General features: G+C 38.9%; 1 protein-coding gene across 10 annotated transcripts in view; it reads left to right on the top strand.

The window, feature by feature from the left end:
- The window catches only part of PALLD (palladin, cytoskeletal associated protein), a 190,328-nt gene that overhangs the window by 146,851 nt on the left and 19,358 nt on the right, over window positions 1-24,119 (top strand). For 7 of the 10 annotated variants that reach the window (XM_082281936.1, XM_082281941.1, XM_082281939.1 and 4 more), the window contains 5 exons: window positions 4,281-4,976; window positions 18,473-18,608; window positions 20,989-21,090; window positions 21,647-21,697; window positions 23,091-23,312. In XM_082281936.1, the coding sequence (XP_082138062.1) occupies window positions 4,281-4,976; window positions 18,473-18,608; window positions 20,989-21,090; window positions 21,647-21,697; window positions 23,091-23,312 (1,207 nt within the window). The remainder of the gene's footprint in view (window positions 1-4,280; window positions 4,977-18,472; window positions 18,609-20,988; window positions 21,091-21,646; window positions 21,698-23,090; window positions 23,313-24,119) is intronic. The other 3 variants (XM_082281942.1, XM_082281937.1, XM_082281938.1) reach the window with 2 other exon arrangements.

The raw sequence follows: 24,119 nt of genomic DNA on the forward strand, positions 1-24,119 counted from the left end.
TAGAAAGTTATAGAAAACATCACTTAATCTTGGTTCTTTACCTGTGGTCATTTATTTCAATTTACTTTGTATAATGTGTTGTAAAACAATGATTAAATTTCAATGCCCTTGCATACTTTTTTTGTAAACACTAACTTGGTAGAGTTCATTTTGTGTATGAAGGCTTCAAGGCTCGAACAGCATTTCTCTACCTTTGGAGAACTTCCGCTTCCAAGAGAGGTAGTTTGGATAGAAGGGTTTCCATATGAACTTTGTATTTAAAAGGTAGACAGAGTTGATGCTTGAACTGCAAATAGTAAGATACTTCCCAGAACAAGGACATTGTTTCTCTAAATAAGTTTTGTAATGTAGGATAAAAGTAAAGTAGGTATATATCCTAATATTGGAAATATGTGAATGAGCCTAGGAGAGAATTTAAGTAGGAGGGACTTATTGCATCCCTGAAAATGCCATCTGCTGTAATGTTCACTGCAATCCAGTAGCCAGTTCTTGTTGAGACTTGGAGGGATATACAGCCACTATCAATGTCCCCTCCTTGACTCGACTGTGTTCAGGCATTTGGAGTTACAGCTCCTGATGGGGAACCAGTTTAACTCTCAGTCACAGACTGCTCCATCTGTTTTCAAAACAGTGTGATACAAAGAGGGTATCAGGAAGAAAAAGCATTATGAAAATGGGATAAAAATATAAACCAGCCTATTTAAACCAAGTGCATACCTCCAAATACGATTTCTCTAGTTGCTGTTAAATGGTGGCGTATGTATTGGCACCCATAGTTGTCCACCAAGAAACTTGATGTCTCATGTCTCTAGTCTTCCCTTTAAACATCTGTTTTCAAATGTTGCTTCTATCCCTTAGCTCTGAAATCATCACCTTCCTGAGCACGTTCTGAGTGCCCAATACCAAGCCTGCACGGCATGAAGCTGCTCTTACAGGCAGAGTGTCAGAAACCTTACCTCTGTTGTAACTAATGTCTGCTTTCCTTAAAATGTTACTGCCTTATTGCTTGCATTTTTGAACAGTTTTAGCATACCTATTAGATCATCTGAAAATGTATTTAAATATCTTGGTTAAGAATATCTGGTATTGGAAAAATATCACAAATTCTAAAGCAGAACTTTTGAACATATTTATGTACTGCTAGGCCTGCTTTTCAGTGAGTTGATGAAATTTCTCAATATTCATTTTACCCTAGCAATGATTTTTTTTTATCACTTACCTTTACCATTTACTGATTGAATTTGCTAAAAAATTACTTTTCAGTGCTCATTCTTGTGTTGTTATAATTAATTATTTGGCAAAACAAAAAATTCCACATGAGAAAATAAGTTTATGCTCTATTGTTTAGACAAGCTTGATGCGTTCCCTGAAAGCATGTGTGCCCTTTAAAATTACAAAACATATTTCAGCTAATTGGAAAGAGGATGTAATTACAATTAAACTAGTTTTTCTTGTAATCTCATCCAAAAACTAAACTCTTTTAATTCCCTTCTTTGTTCCCCTACTGATGAGGGCTGATGCCCTCTCATAATTTTGGCAGCTGGGCTCTCCCTATCTTTGTCACACAGTGTTATCTTTCAGGGACCTACCTGTGTAGAACTTCCACCACTGATGGTGTCATTCCAAAGGAACACTAGCAAATTGATATTCTTTCCTCTTCTTTCCTTCTTCATTATGACACATACCTAGGATACCTCTCCTCAACAAAATAATACGGCAATGTCTGATTTTAAAAGAATAGCTCTGAGGTAGAGAACATTCCTTGGCAGACAAGGATTGTGCACTTTTACAACTGGCATGAAAATTTGCTCTAAGATGGTCTTTGTGGATTTTTGCCACATGGACTGATGTGATAATGATTGTGTTTGCATGTTATTTTTCAAGCAAACAAGCACTCAATTTATGTGGATTCTAGGCTGACCAAAAGCTGTTCAACTGGAATCGATACTGTCCTGAGCTAATAAACCCTAATCTATAGGCATGCATATCCCTGCGGCCTCAAGTCAAGCGTGTGAGAGCAGAGCAGCCTTGGTTTTGCCTGTCAACGTTTTGTAACCACACACTGAATCTGGTCCCTGCTTCTGCCTGGCAGGGTCAGCAGCAGTGCAGCGGCAGTGCTGCAGTGCTGCACTTGCATTGACAGGGCCATAGATGGGCATTTGTGGGATGCTGCTGGCCAGGCACAGCACCATGTGATTTGGCAAATGCAAATAAAAAGGTCTTAAGACATGACACTCCTACTTGCTTTCAGCACATGTTGGATAAACATAGGAGTGTTGGAGACAGCTACGTTTCTTCTGTATTCAACACACCATTTACAGTGCTGAATTTTCCCTTTTTAACCTTAATCTGTCTGTAAAAAATTTAAAAAAAATAGGGTGATTATGATGAAAAATAAAATAACTATTATTTGTAAATAATTTTAGAGGTATTGGACAGTAGGTGTGCAAGTATTCAGGCTAAAGATGAAGAATGAGGTGAAAGTAGTAATCTTAGAGGATTTTCTCTGTCCGGTCAGACCCGTTTCTGTCATCAACTAAGAGAGTTGAATGATGATGGGAACTAAAATTGTGTTGTTTTAACCTATTTAAATAAAGGAGAATTTAAAGTAATTTCACAAAAATAGAAGAATAAGTTTCAGCCTGTGTTCTGTGGAGTGAAAAGTTGAACTGATAGGGATTTAGAGTCTCTATTGTCAGCATTAAAAAATTAATTATAAAATTTACAAAGTGAACTGTAACATTCAGATGTTCTTGCTGCTAATTTATTTAAAAAGAAAAAATTAATCTCCTTTTAAGTGCTGAAATTTATATTGTTAGTGAGACATTGCTAGAATTGAACCATCTTTACAACAACAATGAAAAAAGGCAACTGTTAAGTTACTGATTTTTCAGTTTTCTGCCCTAAAACAGCTTGCTCCCCTTTTTCTTATCTAAGCAATCTCCTTTGGTCTGAGATCATAAGCAGAATTATTGTCAGAAAACATTTGCTGGGAAATGTAGATGGTTGGAATATCAAAATTAATCTTCAAGTGGAAAACATGATGTTATTACCATTTCTAATTTTGTTGCTATCAACAAAAGTATGTTGTTGTGCCAGAATCATACATTCATATGCCATGCATTAGGCAGACTGCTTCTAAAATTTCTGCTTAGATAACCTAAATTATATATAAACAATTACATACTTGTATACAATAAAGTATTTCTATATTAAATGTACAGAAAAGGTATATGTGCATATGCTGAAACTTTGTGGCTATCTGGAGTATTGAGATAAAGTTACATTTTCCAGCTGAAAAACGACAATTTTTAAGCAAGTCAGTCTGATGTACTGTCAAATGATAGACCACACAGTTAATTTTGAGCTTAATGTCTTTCAAACAACTGTATTGAGACAAAAAAACCCAGTTCTGATTTATTTCACTGCTGAACATTTTACTTCTTTTTTTTTTTCTTAATTAAGAGTTTTGAGTGCTTCTGCATATTAGCATTTTTAGTCTCTATTCTTCTTCCAGTGAATTTCTGCATTTCTAAATTAAATTCTTATTTCCATTTGAGCTGATAGTACTGCAATGCCTCAGAACCATATTAGTATCTACTAAGATTCGTCTCAGGACCTACAGTTGAAAATAAAACCGGGGAGAAAAAGTGGGACTAAGGACCTGGGGAAGCTCAGTTCATGGCTTCCCTAGGTTACAGATGTTTCTCAGAAGTCTTTGCTCATCTGCAGGTACATGGATAGTTCTAACACAGAAATTGGTCCTTTGTCTCCAAGTACCTCATTGAAAGTATGGTTGTAATTAGGTCTGTCTGATTGGCCCACAGAGGCTACAGCAGAAATTCAGCTATGGCTGAAGTTGTCACTGGGTAAATATTCCAGCCTTATTATTGAAACAGGGCCATTGAACAAAAAGCACAAGAAAGAAAAAGAAACCTTGTTAAGAATTTTGTACTTTTACTGTTAATTCCGTTATCCAGATTGTTCCTTTAAAATACCCTAAGCTCTTCAAATTGCCATGTAATCTACCTTTTTGAAGAATTGATGGTTCTGTTAAATTCTATGCTGTATACCCTTTTTCCTTCATCCTGAGGATAAAAAAATGGACTTTTGTAGCAGTATGTTAGCTCTGAAGAAATGGAGCTATTCAACCATATCTAAACACTTTGAACTTTCCCTGTATTTTGACTTTCCTGGACCATAGACGAGTGGAACTTTTGCCTCCTCCCCAGTCAGCACTGCATGTTGATCATCTTTTTGTCTATTTTTCCTTCCCACAGGGACCCCAAAAAAATACAGCAGCTGCAGAACCAAATTCGTCTGGAGCAAGAAAGTGGACCGTGGTATCGTCACCAACAGCAACCTGATCATCAGCAGCACTCTCCCTCTTCTCCTTCCTTTCCTCCTCCCCCCTCCTTCCAGGAGCTTGAGTCCAGCCAGTCTGCCACCTCTCCTGTGCCAATGAGTATTCTTAACTCTCATACTTCCCCAACCATGCAGTCTTCCAGCTCCTTCAATTATGCTCGGCCTAAGCAGTTCATTGCTGCCCAGAACATCAGCCCTGCTTCAGGTTATGTGACTCCATCTTCTGGGTCATCTACATCTAGTCTTCCTTCTCCTATGTCTCCAACTGCTTCTCAGAAACAGTTTGGTAGAGTGCCAGTTCCTCCCTTCTCTCAGCAGTTTGCTCCAGAAGGGGAATATGCCTGGTCTCCTTCTTCTCCATCCCCTCCGCCCCCCCCTCCACCTGTCTTTAGTCCAACAGCGACATATCCAGTGTGTGATTCCTTTCCACTTCCACCTCCTCCACCCCCTCCTCTTCCTTCACTTTCTTCACCTTCCCACAGCCTGTCTCCAACTCCAAGGTTTCCTAATTCCAGCCAGTCTCCAGCAGCTTTTCTCAGCTCCATGCTGCCATCCCAGCCACCACCCATTTCTGTCAACGCATTAGGCCTCCCAAAAGGAGTGACGCCTCCGTAAGTATCAGCTGATGAGCTCCTTGATGTACTGAAGATTGTAATGAAGATTATTTCACTTGCTTCATTTGTACTTTTCTAGGGTCCTTTGCTGTTAGCTGCTATCTGAGAGGGAGAGATGTGTGAATAAATTGCAAATGCTTCTGTACTAGAGATGTGAGATAGTTTTTTAACCCTCACAGGAGTGAGGTTCTGAAAGAGCCCTACAGTAGTAACACAAAACATGAGAAGCTAAAGCTTTAGACTGGAGTTGAAGAAAATATGAAAGCAGCAGCAAAAGGCCCTTCCCAGGGCAGTGGAAGGAGATCCAAGAAAGCCCTTCTCATGGCCCAGTTCTTTTAAAGTCACATATTCAGTGATATTTGCAGTTTGTGTTCCTATTACATCTCCAGGTAGAGAAATACCAAGATAGTATCTTTCAGAAGTCCCTATAGCTTTGTGATACTGAAAATACAAGGTATTATACATCTGATAACAAAGTGGTCATAACAATTCATTGGTTTTGGCTAGAAATTTTGCTCTGAGGAAGTTTGGGAAAGTTTTTAGGAAGGGATTTAGAATAGCAGAGCATAAAAACAAACTGAATCCCTATCTCTGACAACTCTGCATACTTATTTTCCCCTATTGTGTTCTCTAAAGGCCAAAATAGTATTTTGGAGCATGTCAGCTCCCATCATAGATCAGTTTGTCTTTCTGCTGGCACTAGACTCTCATTCCATCCTTAGAGAACAAAGAGACATGCTGAAGAACAAAAATGAGAATAGCTGTATCCAAGGCTTATTTATAACTTTGTCCAGAAGTTTGTCTAAACATATCTACAGTATCTAGGTGACTTGCTCTGCTACATACTGTTGCAGTGGGAACTTCTGTTATTTCAGTCCAAGATATGAAAAGGAAGAGAAGGAAGAAAGAGGACAGATATAAAAGTAATTAGTCATGTATATGCTTTAAAAAGCATTTCTTTATCTTGATTTGTGTCATACAGCTCATTATGGAGTCTGGCCATGAAACTCTTTTAGGAGAAAAATTAATAAATAGTGCAGTTTGCCCTTGCAGTCATAATAGTTGTGATTTTCTGTCTTACTGTCCTTTGCACTGGCTGAGTTTCACTATTGATACTGAACACTGAAAATTGCATGATTAATTTACTGATGGCTTGACCAGTAAGCACAGCCCACCAAAGCCTGCTATTACCCCTGATTTTCCAAGGAAAGGCTCTAGTCCAGGTATACAGTTCTGACAAGAACTGGATTCTTTTTTGAGTTCACTTCTGTGTGTTGTGAGAGTGATAGCAGCAGCTTGAGCCTCTGCTGTGTCCCTCTTTCCCTGTTACGCTGTGTTTATGGATACATGTTTTCACTTGAAGCATTAGCTGTGTTCTTCCTCATTCCCTTTGATCCTTGGACAGAGAGACAACTCTGCAAAGATTCTTTGCCCCTCCCCACGCCCTTCCCCAAGCACAGCAGCCAGTCTGGGTGTGCACGTGATGGTGTGTCTATCCATATTCCTCCCTCCCCCACCCTGACACGGCAGCAACCTTGGGGTCTGAGCTGAGGATGAGGTAGCTGGCTGTTTTTCTGCATTCCCTCAGGAAATATAGTCCAGATGGGAGCTGGATCATGTTAACTATACTGAATGTACATGTGTATAATTTATATGTATATATGTGTGTGTGTGTGTATATACACACACAGTGAGCATTTGTCATCTGAATTATAACATTAAAACATGGTAAAATAAAAAAAAGCCATAATCTATTGTTATGTATCTTTGATGCCAATTTTTCCCTGGCTTCTCCTTTTTCATGTTACTGTGTAGGTTAATGTATGGTGTGTCTTGCTGAGTAAATCACTCTGTTTCCCATAATTCTCATACCACTCTTGAGCAGTTCTTCCCCTGGTCTCCATTCCCCCCTCAGCTTTAGGTCTCTTCTGCTTTGTGCTATAGTCGCAATTCTTTTTTTGGACCCTTTCACTTTTTGGTTCTTTTCCTTTGTCTTTGCTCCATCCTCACAAGTCCTCTTCAGCAGATTTATCTTTCCAAGGCTAGTTTCTGAGCTATTCCATAATCTCAGCCTATAGTCTCACCATTTTGCCATGGTCTCCAAGATCTATTGGTTGAAAATGATGATACTGTTTCCTGACAGTGTGCTGTACAGACTTGGTGCAAGTAATAAATTGCAGCATTCAGAGTTTTGCTCAGCAGCTGAATTCCTCATCAAACCATTTATCTTCAAAGACTTTGTCATTACTAAATCTTGGCACAACTACAGATCTACTTCTCAAAAGCAGAACTTGGTAGGCATCATTTTTTCAGTTTCATGTTGTGGTAGGAGCAGAATAAAGGTAAAGTAATAAACACTGCAAGTGGAGGCAGTTATTTTTGGAAATGGTCAAAGGCAGCACCAGTAAAGTTCTCTGTGGCTGTATACAAACCAATAGTCTTCATTACTCCTCACAGAGTCAAACCTTCCCTTCATCAGCTTTCTTTGGGCATTTGTCATATTTGTTCTACTTAAAAGAGAAATCAATCCAAGGAAATCCAGGACAAAGCAAGAGGAGCTCAAGGCTTTGGTCCAGTCCCAGAGACAGGACATCATTGGCATAAGTGAAAACTGGTGCAGTGAGTCCTGGGACTGGTGCGCCATGAAGCATGGTTACAGGCTGGGCAGGAGAGGCAGGGAGGTTGGCATTGTATGTAACGGAGGGTCTGGAATATATGGTACTTACAGTTGGCAATGGCATGGTCAAAAGCCTCTGGGTAAGGATGAAGGAATGAACAAATAATGCAGATGTCATCATGGGAGTCTACTATAGACCTCCTAGTGAGAATGATGATGCTGATGAATTATTCTTTAAGGAACTAAGGGACACCTCTAAGCTAACCACTCTTGTCCTTACAGGGGACTTCAACTTGACAAATGTTAACTGGGAGTACCATACAGCTAATACAAACAGGTCCAGAAGGTTCCTGAGCACCTGGATGAGCACTATATGGTGCAGACACTAAGGGAGCCAACTCAGAAAGATGCCCTCCTTGATTTGCTGCTCATTAACAGAGAGGATCTTGTGACTGAAGTGGAAATTGGTGGTTGTCTTGGCCACAGTGACCACAAAGCAATTGAGTTTAAAACTTCAATCTGCTCAGGCAACTAATGAGTAAGGTCCCCTGGGAAAATGTTTTTGATGGTGCTGGGGTCCATCAATCCTGGTGGCTTTTTAAGCACCATCTCCTAGGGGCACAGGAGCAGGCAATTCCAAAATGTTGGAAGAGCAGGCAAGGCAGAAGGCCAACTTGGCTAGGCAGGGATCTTCTTCTAGAGGTAAGGCAAAAAAAGTAAATATTTGACCAGCAGAAGCAAGGTTAGATGACATGGGAGGACTACAGAGATGCTGCTTGCCACCATGGGGAGAAAATTTGTGAGGCCAAAGCTCAATTAGAACTGAAGCCAGCCAGTACTGTGTAGCACAATAAAAAGGACTTTTAAAAATATGCTAGTAGCAAAAGGCAGTCCAGAAATAACAGTGATCTGTTAAATTATGAGGGTGTTCACCATACAATCAGGGACATCCACAAGGTGGAGGTGGTTAATGCTCTCTTCAGTCTTCAGCACCAGTCATGGACTGTGGGGGTCCCAGTGCCCTGAGCTGAAGGACCAGGACTCGGAGAATGATAAACTCAGAGTCAGCTCTGAATTTGTGTGGGATTTGCTGCTCCAGCTGGATCCCTGTGGGGATTTATGGGGCCTGATGGGATTCATCCAAGAATCCTCAAAGAGCTGGCTGATGTCATTGCAAGACTCCTCTCAATGATTTTTGAACAGTTTTGGGAATCTGGAGAGGTCCTGCTAGACCGGCCGCTGGCTAATGTCCCAGTTTTCAAGAAGAGCAGGAAGGAAACTACAGGCCTGTCAGTCTCATTTCAGGAGAGGGCGGAGAAACCCTACAGAGAGATCTCGACGAATTAGAGGGTTGGGCAATCACCAACTGTATGAAGTTTAAAGAAGGCAAGTGCCAGATTTTGCGTCTGGGATGGGGCAACCCTGGATATACAAGAGGACTGGGGGATGAGAGGCTGGAGAGCAGCCCTTTGGAAAGGGACCCGGGGGTCCTGGTCAACAGAAAGTTGAATATGAGTCATTGTGCCCTGGCAGCCAGGAGGGTCAGCTGTGTCCTGGGGGGCACCAGGCACAGCATCACCAGCTGGGCAAGGGAGGGGATTGTCCTGCTCTGCTCTGCACTGGGGTGGCCTCACCTCAAGTCCTGTGGGCACTTTTGAACCTCACAATATAAAACAGACATTAAGGCATTAGAGAGAGTCAAGAGGAGGGCAATGAAGATGGTGAAGGGCCTTGGGGGGAAGCCATATGAAGAGCAGCTGAGGTCACTTGGTCTGTTCAGCCTGGAGAAGAGGAGGTTGAGAGGAGACCTCATTGCAGTTACAGCTGCCTTGTGAGGGGAAGAGGAGGGGCAGGCACCGATCTCTGTGGTGACAGTGACAGGATCAAAGGGAACGGCCTGAAGTTGTGTCAGGGCAGGTTTAGGTTGGATACTAGGAGAAGGTTCTTCACCCAGAGGGTGGTTGGGTGCTGGAACAGGCTCCACAGGGAAGTCAGCACCAAGCCTGACAGAGTTCAAGGAGTGTTTGGACAATGCTCTCAAGCACATGGTGTGACTCTTGGGGCGTCCTGTGCAGGGCCAGGAGTTGGACTCAGTGGTCCTTGTGAGTCCCTTCCAACTCAGGATATTTTATGATTTTGTAAAAACAGTTCTAACCCTGTCTTCAATTCCTATATTCTGTGGGCTCATGAGCAGTAAATACCATGCTAATGTTTCAACATTTTCCTTGGGTTTGGACCCTGAGACTCTGTGGAAGTGACTGCATTAGCGAAACAAGTTTGAACCAATGAATGTTCTTTCCAGTTAATTGTGGATAGATTTGGAAACATTGCACTGGGAATTGTTTTTTTGTTTGGAACGGAGTTTTTTGTGGTTTGGTTGGTTTGGGTTTTTTTTAAACAGCATATGGTCTTACAGTCTTGCTTGTATTATGAGAATACCTACTTGTGAATTTACTGCATTTTATTTGGACAGCTGAAAAAACAGAAGGCAGTTTTGTATCATTTATACCTACTAATTCACCTTTAAACATATTAAGCATTTATTTGCAACAATATGGGGAATGTTTCCCTTGAATAAATTATATCTCAATTTTCCAGTAAGCTTCAGACCAGCATTTTCAAGCTGTGGCTGTGGTGGTGTTAGCTGAACAAGATTTGGGAATAACCTTTTTTTGTTAATGGGGTAGATTTGGTAGACTGTCTTGTTCAGAGCATTGTGTTATTAAGCAGAAGAGTGCTGGGGGAACTGTGTAGCTAATTAAGTACTTAAGGGAATTATGAGCACTTGTCAGTAATTTCTGAGGTAAAGCTTAGCTGGACTAAGTTGGTTGGATACTGGTCTTAAAAATCTCAGTTCTTTCCTTCTTTACCTAATGAAAACTCTATAGAGTGGGTGGATCTGTTGTATTCAGGTTAGCTTTGGTTACAAAAGACTTGCACGGAGCAGAGTTAATGTGACAGAAACATCGGATTGAGGGAGGTTTGTTCACAGTTAAGTCTGTCAAAGCTAGAAACTGATCCTCACTGTTTCTAGAAAAACCCTCAACATGTTACAAGTGAAAGAACAGAAATAAGTATACTTGAAAATTCTAGGTAAGAGCATACATTGTATGTTTACATGAGCATTTGTGAAAGCACAAATAATCCCATGAGAAGGATTTGGTGACTATTTAGGGACTATTTGATTTTAAAAAGTATAAAACCTGCCACTAAAGGGTGTGGAATTATCCAGCCTGGAGAAATGGGATCTCTTTCTAAGTATAAAAAATATATATTGTTAGCTATACATATATTCTTTTGAAGGCAACTTTAAAAATTAATTATTTTCCTTAAAGCAGACCTTTTCTTAAGTAGATATCTTCAGTAATACTACCTTAGTTAAAAACAGGAAAAAATCTGACTGTACAGAATTGGTGAAAGAACATGAATATTGATTTACTACTTTCTGGAAAAGGATGGAAAATAGAAAAGAAGGCATTATTTTAACACAAGATTGTCTGAATTATCTTATAAAATGTAATTAAATAAGCTGCTTTTATCATTCTACACAAAATTTAACTAATATTTCAGTGACTTTTAGAACATTAAATCCAAATCTTAAAGGAGATTCTTTGGGAATCATGAGAATAGCAATACCAAAAGGAGATTTGCATTTTTTTCCCCTTTGAATCAGAGCTGCTGGTCTGTTCTTGCTGCTGTGTACTGTGACTTGTCCATTGCATTCTGTCTCAAATTGAAACAAATATTTTAGTAATCATCATGTTCCTTTAGTCAACTGGTAATGATGGTGACCACTCTGAGGAAAAAATACACTTCTCCATCTTTTTATCTTACAGCCTTCAACACTCTCCCAGCACAAATGCCAGATTTCATTCTAGAGTAAACTGCATTGCTGTACTATGTAGATGGGACTTTTACTTTCCCTGTTTCTGTAATTCTGTAAGTTATGCCTGTCACAACTGTAAAGAATGGAGTTTATCTACAGTATGATTGATGTGAAAATAGTGATACGTAGGAGGAGGTACCTTTATTAAGAACTCCAACATCAAACTGAGAAAAAAGGTCAGGGTGTTTCCTTGCTTCTGAGAGAGAGAGAGACTTCATCCCTCTTTGCTACTTACTCAGTCATACCTGGAGGTATTCCTGGATCTCAGGAAAACATACCTAAAGACAAGTATAGCTGTAACTGGAAAAATTCCAGAAAATATCAGGGTTTGCATACATCCTCAAACTCCAATTTTCTTAAACTATTGCCCCTGCCCATTAAACCATTTTTAAAATATTCTTTAAAAATTTCTTTTCCCATAGCTTGGTTACTACTTTTGGCTGTTATACCAACACGTGTGGTTTAGCTGTGATATTAGACCAATTTCTGTTGGTTGTGCTAAGACAGCTCATATTGGGGGCTTTGTTTTTGCACCTTTTGATTAGGCACGTGCATGTGATTATCATAAAATACATGTCCATATCAGCTTTTCTGAAATATCATGAATGCATGTGTTTGTTGCACTTGAACTTAGAAATCCAGGTTGTGCCCCAGATCTAATCAGTTAAAGCTGTGCAGAGGTAGAGATCAAGGATGTAAGGTGAAGACACACAGACATTAGCCAAAATAACAGTATCCTGACAATCATTGCATCTGAAAGTATTAATTTTCAAGATATTTTTATCCAGTTCTTTTTTGAAATGGTATTTGCAGATACTTAAGAGTATTGAAGATGACAGTGAATTTACCTAAGAGAATTAGTACATGTTATTTCCCTGTTGAAAAGACAGAGAGGCTGTTCACACCATGGCTTTGACGCTTGTTTTTGTCTGCAGATTGTTCTTTTCAGAGGACTTAATTTTATAACTTCCTTATTTTAAACAGATCTAAATGCCATAAAAACATCGGTGAACGTGAAAGCCAGGTACAATGCTTGATAGTTTCAGAGACCTTAAACAGTAACACTACATCAACTGGAATTGCTTAATATTTTGGATATAATACCTTTTCCCAGTCCAGTGTAGCTTCTTCTTCACATGCTTCTTGCAGTTACCTGTTCTTCTCAAGATCTCAGGACTTTGAGGATTGTGCCAGCCCTTTTCTACATTCAGGAGCAGTTGGTGCTTTAGTTATTTCTTCTTGACCATCAGTTCTAGCATACTGCTGGTCACAATCAGAAATTCAGATAAGATCACAGATTACAAAATAGGCATTTGATTTGATATCGAAATATATGCACATCTTTTGAAAGGCAAGTGGCGCTTATGGTAACCAGTGCAGCATGAGGCAGAGAGGTAACTTTCTCAGGAGGGGAAGGAACTGAATAGGGGAATGAAAAAGTAGTAATTCTTCTTTTAATGAGTAAAAATGCATTTTTTAACATAAGTTTTAGAGAAAAAAAAATTGGTGGTAGTCATGCAGTTTGTATGGGAGTTGTACTCTTTGTTGCCTAATGATTAAGAGGAATCAAACATGTTCAGAAATACATATTATTCATGTCAGTCTTGACCCTATCCAATGCTGAGACATGATTTATTTTTTTCAATTACAGTTTCAGAACATTGGGTGGTAGAAATAATTGAACTTTTGTTACATTTGTTCCATTTACTGGAAGTCATCTTTAGGTCAGTTCCTCAGGCATTCCCTTAATTCTGATACATGTAACATCACATTACTGGACAGAGCTGAAGCTCCTGGTCTCCACAGCATGGATGACAAGATCAGACTAAACCAATTTTATTATGCAGCTGCAGCTTCAAAGTTTGTGATCTGTTACAGTGCTTGTAGTAACTTTGCTTTTACAGTAAGTGAAAAATGTGTGAAGTGAGCAGGAATTAGCTGTATTTTTGGAAGGCTTTAGTTTAAAAGGGAAAAAAATCAAGTTACTGTTCATTACCTCAGTACCAGAGAATTAATTTGTATTTCTGTGAAACTAAGCCATATTGGCTGCAAACAGGAATTTGTTCTTGGAAGGATAACAACAGCCAGCCTGTTGCCCTTGTTTACACTGTAAAAGGTACATAGGAAAAGAGAGAATTGCATCCAGCATGCACTCCGTGTAATTAAAACATGAAAAGTACTGCTGGTTTGGCTCTGTTTCTAAACAAATGTCAGGGCAAATATTCAAAACTAAGAAGAGCCAAGCCAAGGCTGCAAAAATTTTTGCTGTCAAAAATCTCTGTGTGAATTAAGATGACAGTTTTGGCAATTTCATTGCACCCTTTCTGACCAAAACAGTTGAGACATTTGTGCTTTTATCTATGCCTGGATTCAGGCCCCCACTGAATCATCACTTAGGTGATGTGTATTTCAGAGGTGCTTAAAATCCATATGAGTTGCAGCCTACTTCTCAAGGCTGTTAGTTTCTCTGCACATTTCTGGTGGTGGTTGTGTGCTCCAGACGGATGCTGTCGATATCCTGAAATATGCTTTCTCCTGCTAGCTTAATGCAGTAAATCTGAAATTTGCACAGAGCAAAGAATGAACATACAAATACATAAATGAATTGGCAGATTTTTTTTGTTTCATATTATCCCTGAGAGAAGACAGAAGGAAGGCTCATGCGTCACTGAGAACACAAATCTTTGGAGCTAAATGCATCCAGATAAGGGCATGTAAGGATGGTGGAAAATATTTGCAAAAGCAGCTGAAGAAAGTTTGCTGCCAGGCTGACTTGCCATGTAAACCATTACTCAGGCTGAAAGGATCTGTGCTTTGGAAGATAGATTTACTAAAGTCCTTCTATTTGTTATCATTGCTTTGTAGACATTTTGAAATTCATCCCAAGAATGTATGTCTTAAGAGTTAACTTGCTGTGGGGGTATGTATACATAGATCTATAGATAGATATATATATATAGGTATTTGGACAGTTTTTAAAGTGTATGTATTTAGAGAAGGAGATTCTGAAGAGGGGGTGGAAACAGCTTCTGCAGGAAGAGCTGTGTTCACTTATGCACCACGTTGAGGTTTTTGTCCCAATTTAAAATAGTACCGAAAGAGGGAGAGAGAAGGAGAAATTTTGACTGGTGCTCATTTTTATAGTTACATTTTGGAACCAATTACTTCCTTGCTTAAATACTTAATAAAGGGAAGATAATCTACTTTTCAGGCAAGTTGCCTTGACTAGGTCTTGGATGACACTTCCACACTGACTGTGCAAAGCTCAGGATCATCTTGCACAAAACCAGAGACCAGAGATCTGGAAGGTTGTTAAGGAGTCTGCCTCTCCTGTTAAAAGTTACCCAGGGATCCCCAGGCCATTGCTGTCAAATTTGCATACCTTGTTCTTAAATAAAATTCCTATGTAGCTTCTCTACATAACTTGCTCCAGGGTTTAAATGTCACCGTTGAAGGGTGGTGAAAGGAGAGTTCTACATTGTTTGTGTCTAAGCTAGGCCTGTAATTCTTCAAGTTATTGTGACTTATCATCCTGAATGGGCATGGAGAATCATTAAATACCAGCTATTTTCTGATGTCAGCTATTGTCTGATTTCTGACATTTTGTTTGATTTGCCTGTCTATCTTCATTCTCCTAATTTCCCGACTAAATAATCCAGAATTTTTCCCTCTGTGTGTGTGTGACATAGTTTGTCACAAAAGCTATGCTTTTAAAACCATGTGGCAGTTTTCTTGTTCTAACATCTTCCAGTTTGCTGTATTTTTCTTTAAGTGCAGTGGTAAAACTGGATTCGGCATCTAATAGCAAGGAATAAAGGAAAACAGCTAAATTTAATGTCTTATGCTGACATGCCCTGGAATTATATTTCTTTCCCTTTTGAAATAAGTGTTATTTTCCCAGTTTTAATTGCATAGATTCTTAAGAGATGCTTAGCATTTTAATGCTAATTTTCCATTAGCATTGCTATCATGCTTTGAGCATTTTCCCCAGTTTCATCATTAGAACACCTCTAGGCAAATTATGAAGATTATTGCAAGTGAAAGTTGTTACCTGCAAATAAATTGCAGCCTCTGCAATTTCACTATCATCAGCCAATTTCAGAAATGCATTTTTCTATTTCACTTTTCCAGTTGTTAAGGCCGAAATAATAAGTACTGAACTTAGTATACAGAGCCTTTTGAAAGACCTTATTGGACTATATTATTTCAGTTTGATAGAAAAAGAAATCAGTGGTTCTCTCTGAATAGCTTTATGCAGCCAAATAATAAATTTCAGCCAGACTCTGTTTCCCTGATTTACTAGGGAACTTACTGCAGCTCCCGAAGGCTAGCTCAGAAGCCATAAACTGAAGTGCATCAAAGCTACTTCTTGTTGCCTATCTGCATGCCCTTCAGCCTGACAGAGAGATAAACACGAGGTTTGATATGATTAAATTTTCATTTTCTTACTATACTACATTGTTTAGAAATGGACTGTGATATTGTTTTCCTGTGTTTAGTATGGATGTCAAACTTACTAACTTGTAACTCTCTTGGTATTCATTCCCCTGTGAAAAATGTGTATGTTTGCTTAGGGGTTTTTGCTTTCAGAGATAATCAATAATGCTTCAGAAAATCCTTTATTTGAAATACACTCTCAAGCACGTGGCTCATCCTTCTTTTCATACACTGTTGTGACTTACTTGGGTGACCTGTGCATTTCACCTTTACAGCCTATTGGGTCCCAAGCCTAAGCAGACCTTTTTCTGGTAGAACTCTTGTTTATCAGTCAAGTACAAAATTTGTGAGAATGAGAAATGAAAGCTGTTTCTTAATGTATTGCTTGGTTTCAAGGGAGGATACATGTCTCCATTTAAAAGCTGGCACAGGATAAAGCCAAAGGTGAAGCCAAACTTGAAATTTGCTGCCTTGAAGTTGGCCAATTTTTGGGTTGGGTTTGGTTTGGGATATTTTTGTTTTGTTTTGTTTGGGTGTTGGTGGTGGTGTTGTTTGTTTGGGGTTTTTAAATTTTTTGGGGGGAGAGGTTAGTCTAAAAAGTGACCAAATTTGGCAATGCTGGCCTAGATAATTAAGGGCTGGGAGGTGAAGGGAAAATCTGTAAAGGAAGAAACAGATGCCACCTGTCCACTAGCCTTCCAGCAGATGGTTGAGCCTTCCTGAGGGACATTCCCTCCTGATCCCCTCTTCCCACCTTCTCCTGTCCATTTTCCTTCCATATCTTCCTTTGCATTTACTGTACCAAATTTCTGGAGTTGCAAAAGCATCTCTTTCTAGAATAGACCTTATTCCTTCCTCAGCACTCTCTTGTCTCCCTGTAGATGGGATAGATTTTCTGTCTCTTCCCCCAAACAGAGTGGAGGAGACTTGCTTTATTTGTGACTGAGAAGACTCCCAGCTGAAAGCTGAGGGAATTATTCTACTTGATGATCACCAGCTAACAGATTAATATGTCTAGGGCAAGGGATGCAGTTCTCTGTCTCTATGTGAAATTATGCAAATGTCTGCTCTTCTGCTGTGATTTAATGCAAAAATGCAGTTCATTTTACAAGAACTTCACAGTTTTCACATTTTGCATTTGCTTACAGCAACAGAACATGAAATGTTTTAGGAATGTTTCCAGCTATTGTCTTCTCTGTCTATTCACTTAATTCCTTTTTGGCTTTTGACAGTATATGTGTATTTTTTTCTAATGCTAGAAATTACCATTGAAAACACTTGCTGAAGGATGAAGTTTCTCTAACCATAGAAACGTAGAATTGAATAACACCCAAGAAAATTTGTTATCTCTGTATGATTCTTGTTTAGAATTTTGGTACTGGTAATTAAATTATTAAGTTGTGTATTGGAAATAAATTTACCAATTACATGCTAGTCTGATTTTTTTTTCCATCTCTGTCATCTGAGTTTGTCTATTTATCTGACTCAATTCCATGTTTTCCGTGTCATTTCCATGTAATGGGGTGAGCCCTATTTACTTAACGAAGGTATAAAAACCCTGTAAACTAATATTGAACCAGTATGAGTGTTTTAAATGGTCATGTGGGACTTCACTGGAGAAATGAGGTGTGCTACAAGTTTCAAATATGATAGCAATGCTGATTTCTTCACAACTGTGTTAAAAACAGCTGATCTCCAGTAGAAACCACTCATGCTGGGCATTTCCAGCAATAAAACCATCATAACGTTACTGAAAAGTGTTAAATATTAGTGCAGTCTGGAAAAATATGATTTCCTGTACCATTTAAGAAAACGGGAGTGAGAGTTGCTGAAAGTGCAATCCTAACGTGTAGGCTGGTAAGAGGAATAAATTAGCCCTGTGAATGTGAACTGCTAAACGGTTGCTATTCCACTGGGAAATCTTGCTGCTGAAAATTGCTTAACAGGGATGATTTTTCTTTTTGCCAGTGTAACCCAGACTCTGTGAATGGCTCTTCTCTGAGCAACAACACTGACATGTTGCCTTATGGGTATGTGTTCACAGAGATATGAAGAATAAACATGAAGTTATGCAGTGTGTATTGCAAAGTTGTTACAAGGAATTAGTTAATAAGTAACATAAGAAATTAATAATTAACTGCCTTGTCTTACATCTTCCTGATCTTTATTCATCTGGTACTTCATAGGAACCTAGCTTATCTTCCATCCCCATTTATCTAGTCATGCTTTCTCTTTCATGTTTCCTCTCATTTTGTTTTATTGCCACTGCTCATCAGTTTCATCTCTGAGTGTATGGTGTTTACAGCCATTGCCAAGAGATCCTGAGGGCTATTTTAACTAAAGCACAAATAAAGCATAGTTTCAACTTTGTCCCTAAACTAACCATTTAATCAGTGGTGTGAGTTAGTAGGGACAGCATAGTAAGAAAGATGTCAGACCTCTAGTTTCAAAGAAGCAATGTTGTTTTCTTCATTAATGGCAGTGATTCCAGGTAAATTCCTAAATGCTAATTACTTCAGGAAAGCTCATGATTTTTTTTGAACTATTTTGCAGGGGATTTCCCAAGAAAACAGGCAGAACTGCTAGGATAGCATCAGATGAAGAGATTCAAGGGTCAAAAGATGCTGTAATTCAGGATCTGGAGAGAAAACTTCGCTTCAAAGAAGACCTTTTGAACAACGGGCAACCGGTATAAAAACATAAAATACCCTGGGGAATGGGAGTGGGTGGGAGTGGGCATCTCAGGTAGTTTCTGAGATATGCTGCATGTAAAATAATTGTTGTAGATTGCTTTTTGTGTATTTATAATTTTTAATTGAATTTTCAAAACTGCATTTCCAAAAGGAATGATAGTGTACATTTTGTTCTATCATGCCTTCTCCTGTTTGACAACTTCACTAGGACTTAACAAAGCCATGGAGGTCTCAAAAGTGGTGAATTTGCATAAGGAGCCTGCACAGTCTGTACCTCCAGGACTTTTTGAGCCTTAAGGGCCATTTGCTTTCGACTGTTCATCACTGAGTGGATGAATATGCATAGCTCTTGTTCAGCCCAGGCTCATTCTACCTTGTGCCCAGCCACTGGACAATAGGGGAAGCAATAGGTGGTAACTGGACATTGGAGGATGACAAGGCAGTTCATCATGAGAAACAACCCAGTAGGAATCAGGCATCATTAGATTCTGCAGTTGGGGGGCTTCTTTTGACCAACACAATTTTGCCCAGTAGAGTAGAAATAACCCATAGTACTAACTTGCAGACTCAAGAGTTAATGACCTGCTTGAGGAGTCAAGAATTGAGGTAAAATGAGCATATCAAACAGTGTAGATGCACAGCCACAAAGATCTCTGTGCATTTTTGTGCACTTAAGATACACTTAAAAGATAAAATACCAAATTCTTCCTGCTCAGAGTTGATGAGAAGCAACTTTCCTAAGAATTTTTTTACAGTTATTAAGACACTATGTTTGAAGTAGGAATTTCTTGTAAGAGGAAAGTAATTTTAAGAATGTAAACTGTCATCCCTCTTTTGCCAATAAAATGTTTTAAGAAACATCTGAATACCTTGGGATGCCTTTGTGTCACTTTGAAAGGAAGTGAAATTTTACATTTCTCAGGACGATGCCCAGAAGTTTATTAAGTTTGCTACTAGGTCTGAGCTGTGAACTGTGGTGGTGTCCTTCAAGAAAGCCCACGGAGTCAGACTGTCAATCATCAGTTGCTCGATTTCGGTTCTTAGTAAGGTCAATAGAGTGAAGTAGGGAGAATGTTCAGAGTGACTGCTGCTTCTGTTACCTTTCTCCACTGACTGCACAGTGTTCGGCAGTTTTCTGTAGCAGTTGAGCAAAATCACTGTCATAGTGTATTAGTTCCTATTTTTTCCAAGGAGGTGGGCTGCAAATGACTGTCAATGCCTGTTTTGGAAAGTGAGGGAGATGTTTGGCCTGGGCAAATGAATGGAATGTCCTGAGAATGCCCACATGGCCCAAGGTAAAAAAAAAAAAAAAAAAAAGAGACTAACTGTGATCAGATGATGTGGGAGCTTGAACTAAATAAATTCTGATTTGGTGCTTGCCTAGAGGCTTTTCCTTGCAGATTCCTATCTTGGGCAAATTCTGTATGTGTAATCATGGCTGTGGGCACTTGGAGTGACTGCAGAAGAAATATAAGTGAAGAAAAGTTCATGATTTTCTTAGACGCTTGCAACCAAGTCTACACTGATACCTAGTTGTCATGAGTTTCAGCCTGCTGGTTTTGCTGCAATATGGCATATTGAAAAAAAAAATGAGCTTTTTTAAAAATGCAAGCATGAAGTAGATGTAATGTTTACAATTTCCATTCTTCATTCATTTTTCTCTTTAAATGAGGTGTTTCACCGTGAAATGAGTTTGTCTTGCATAAACTTGGATTTTTTTGCAAAGTTGATTTGTAAGAAAGTGTCTGAAATGCATTCTTGAATGCAGACATGTGGGATATGCCCAGAAAACTAATAATGAAATAATTTAATTACACATTAAGGTTTTCCTCTACCTCGTTTTATCTTCTGAGTGTAAATTGTCTTTTATAAGCTGTCTCTTCAATTTCAGAAAGAGTAACAAGAAATGGAAATTTTAAAATCTTAAAGAATACATTTTTCTGTATTTTTGACAAAATATTCAAGTAGAGTAGAATCTCCTTATCATTTTTGGCAGAGTTTTCTGCCTTGTGCTTCTAATGTAAAAACTGAGCAGAATGACTAGGAGTAAGATTTGGGATGATTTGATATGCCCTCTTCTGATGGCCATGCTGATTTAAGCAGTTCCTATTGCTCATTCCTGCCCAATTTCCTGGCACGAGGATGGAAACAAATGGCAGAGTCAGAGCAAGGGTTGCTTAATCCAAAAGAGCCACTTGTAATACTAAAAAAATGCATTACAAACTGTGGTAGAAAATTGCTGTTAGAAACGTATCCCTGCTCTCTTTTATTAAACATTACTTTAAGCATTGTTGACTGTGTACTGCATTGTAGTTGGAGAAATAATAATTTTTCTTTCTTTTCTCTCCCCCTCATCTCCTTTTTATTTCTTTTCAGAGATTAACATATGAGGAAAAAATGGCTCGTCGATTGCTGGGAGCAGACAGTGCTGCAACTGTCTTCAATATACAGGAACCAGAAGAAGATCCTGCTATACAGGTGTCACATAACTCCACAGTTTCATAGGAAAAAAATTTATTTCTTCTTTCTTACAAACTATGATTGTCATTAAAGTCCTACAGAAGACAATAAATGTACACAAGATAGGATGGTTATTGATTACAGAAGTCATATATTAGTGAAGTAGACTGGAGGATCACATGCCTATTGCTCAGTTTTTCTATAAGGTTGAGACTTCTCAAATGTCTGCTCTCTGCTTTAAACTCCTCCGTTTATCCTATTCTGTCCTGACCTTTAAGTCTCTCAAGGCAAGAATACATCTACTATCTTGAAACCATCTTCTTGTTATTTGTGTAATAGGCACTCTTTGGGTGCAGACCAAAACCACAACAGAAAGTCGGCTTGAAAGGCCAGGTACCTCTCCATGGTACACTCTCCATTGTTCAGATGCCAGAGCTGCTATTCAGAAATGTGTAGCATTTGTTTGCTTATGGTGCCACACAAAGTACATGCTCTTGATAAAAACTCTGAGGAACTGTCATGGACATTTCTTGGTCTTCTTTCTGCCTCTTGATCTTTTTTTCTACCCTTGCAGGAAGCTCGCTCTGTTGGTGCTTCTGTAGTGAGTCCTGTGGATATTCAAAAGGTTAACATTTCCACCTTTTTCTGTCTTGTTTTTTTGTCTATTATTTTTTTTCTTTACTTTTTCCATTCTACTGTTCTTGGTTAATAACAAGAGATCCTCTAGCATTAATAACTGTGGAGAATTGGGCTGTACTCCCTTTATGAGGATGTTCAAGTTGTTCTAGAAGCCTGTGTGAGTGCAGACAGTTTAACAGCAATCATCGTGTGCTCCACTATCTTTGTGCTGTAACATTAACATACACTGAAATGATACTAACTGTGTCATGTACTTCATGGTTTACTTTTATGGTACACTTCAGGAAACAAAGAAATTTTAAAACTATCTGCAGTTTACAAGGTATTTCTCTGCTCTTCCATTTTTTATGATTATCGAGGGTTATGATTATTATGTAACCAATAGTAGAAAGATGTCACATCATTCTCAGACCAGAGGGAGTGACAGAGGATGGGGATGTGAAAGGATGGCTTTGCATGAGGTGCATGTTCTGTCTTAAATACAATAAGGGTCAGAGACAATGGGCAAAGGTAATTTGAAAGAGTGTCTGAATTTCTGCTGGCTGAGAAGAGCATTGACTAATTTTTTTTTTTTCCCTTCGTCTGAGCTATTTTACATTCTGACATTTTCACTGTCATCTCTAGGATTTCAAGCAGGAATTCTGTACTGCAAAGTAGACAGTTCAAGAAAGCAAATTCAAGTGTATATCAGGAAATCATAACAAATTCAAATAAGTGGTCGTGTTTCTGCTCTTCTTGCTGTATTTTCAATACCGTTATGATAAATTTTGTTTTTAAAGAAGGGTCCCACACAAAGGGGACCATAGCAACAGCAGTAAAAGGAAACAACTATCATGGACTCCCACCGTTGCCATTTTCCCTTACTTTTTCCCCTCACTTTTACAGGCAACTGTAAACAAAATAATTTTATCCTTCTGGTTCAGCCTCTGGTACAGTTCTATGCAAATAGCAGATGTAAACCATATGGTCTTCTAGCCATCTGGAAACAAAACCCACCCTAAATCTGTCTGTACCCTCAAGGAAATATTAGTGTGTTTCTTTTGTCTTTATGAACTGCCTCAGAATACTTTTATTCTTACAGGATTTTTTAAAAAATGGAAAGAAAGCAACCAATGACTTTCTTTCCCTTATAAATTAGACCTTAAGACAACATGAAATACAGTTTTTGCCTCATACCAGATGTCTCGATTGTTTCATAGGGAAGTTATTGGAGACATGGATTATAGTGTTTTTCTTCAACAAGATACAGTTTCCTTTTATATGTAAAAACTTAATGGATTGTTAAAGATCAGTAAAATAAAAAAATCCAAACATTAAGAACATATCTTCCTGAACAATGTGTTGAAGCTGGACACTAATATCTACCTCTCCTTTGGCAGGAATATAAAGTCTCCAGCTTTGAGCAAAGGTTGATCAGTGAAATTGAATACAGGCTGGAGAGATCTCCTGTGGAAGAATCAGATGATGAAGTGCAACATGGAGATGAACCCATTGATAACAGTATGTCACCGTATTTTGAGATAAAGCTGAAGCACTACAAAATCTTTGAGGGAATGCCAGTCACATTTATGTGCAAAGTGGCAGGAAATCCAAAGCCAAAGGTAAGAAAAGATGGTAAATGTTTCTAGAATTTCTCTGAAGAGTTCTGTGTTGGTACTATACCATCAGTACTATGGGCTGTATCTTACAGGAACAGGAGATACTCACACTTGACAAGAAAGACTCCTATCTGGCATAAACTGCCTAATCTTTTGGCATAACTGGAGTTACTTAGTCAAAATCTAGTAAAAAATGCTACTATGAGGCTTCTGCTCTCAGTTACTCCCTCCTGAGACTTCTCAATTATTTTACCTGGAAGTAATGCTTCTTTCATTTTCAAAGTTACCTCCAGGGTACATTTGTAGCACAGAATGCAGTGCAATGCTAGAAAGCGCCATGTGAGCTGGCACAGGAGTCCCAAAAGCCACTTCATCTTGCTGGCATGGGTAATTAGTTCAGGCATGGCAACATGCTAATATAAAAATATGTGGGTTCTAGTTCAGAAGCCAGCATGGTATCTCTCATTCTTCAGCATCTACACACACTAACAAGACTAGATTTTACTGGAATTTAAAAGAAGGCGTAATAAAATACCATAAGCTCCCATATATGCCAACAGCAAGATGAGACATGATGGTGAGGTTTTAATGATGAACTTCAGAGGGAGGGTTGGGCTTGGGAAGCATTTCCTTGTAGCAAATATAAAAGTACCAGTTGTGTGATGTCAGTAGTCTGGAAGAGTGCCTTCCTTGGGTAGGTTGCATACAACCATTTCAGAAATTGCTTGGCAATCAACTGACTCATTATGCAGCCAGCAAACGGCAGCAGCTTCTTCACCTCCCTTGCCAAAGCCAGTGTCTTCTCTGTGA

Source organism: Coloeus monedula (genome assembly GCF_965178545.1).
Source record: "Coloeus monedula genome assembly, chromosome: 5".
Classification (NCBI taxonomy): domain Eukaryota; kingdom Metazoa; phylum Chordata; class Aves; order Passeriformes; family Corvidae; genus Coloeus; species Coloeus monedula.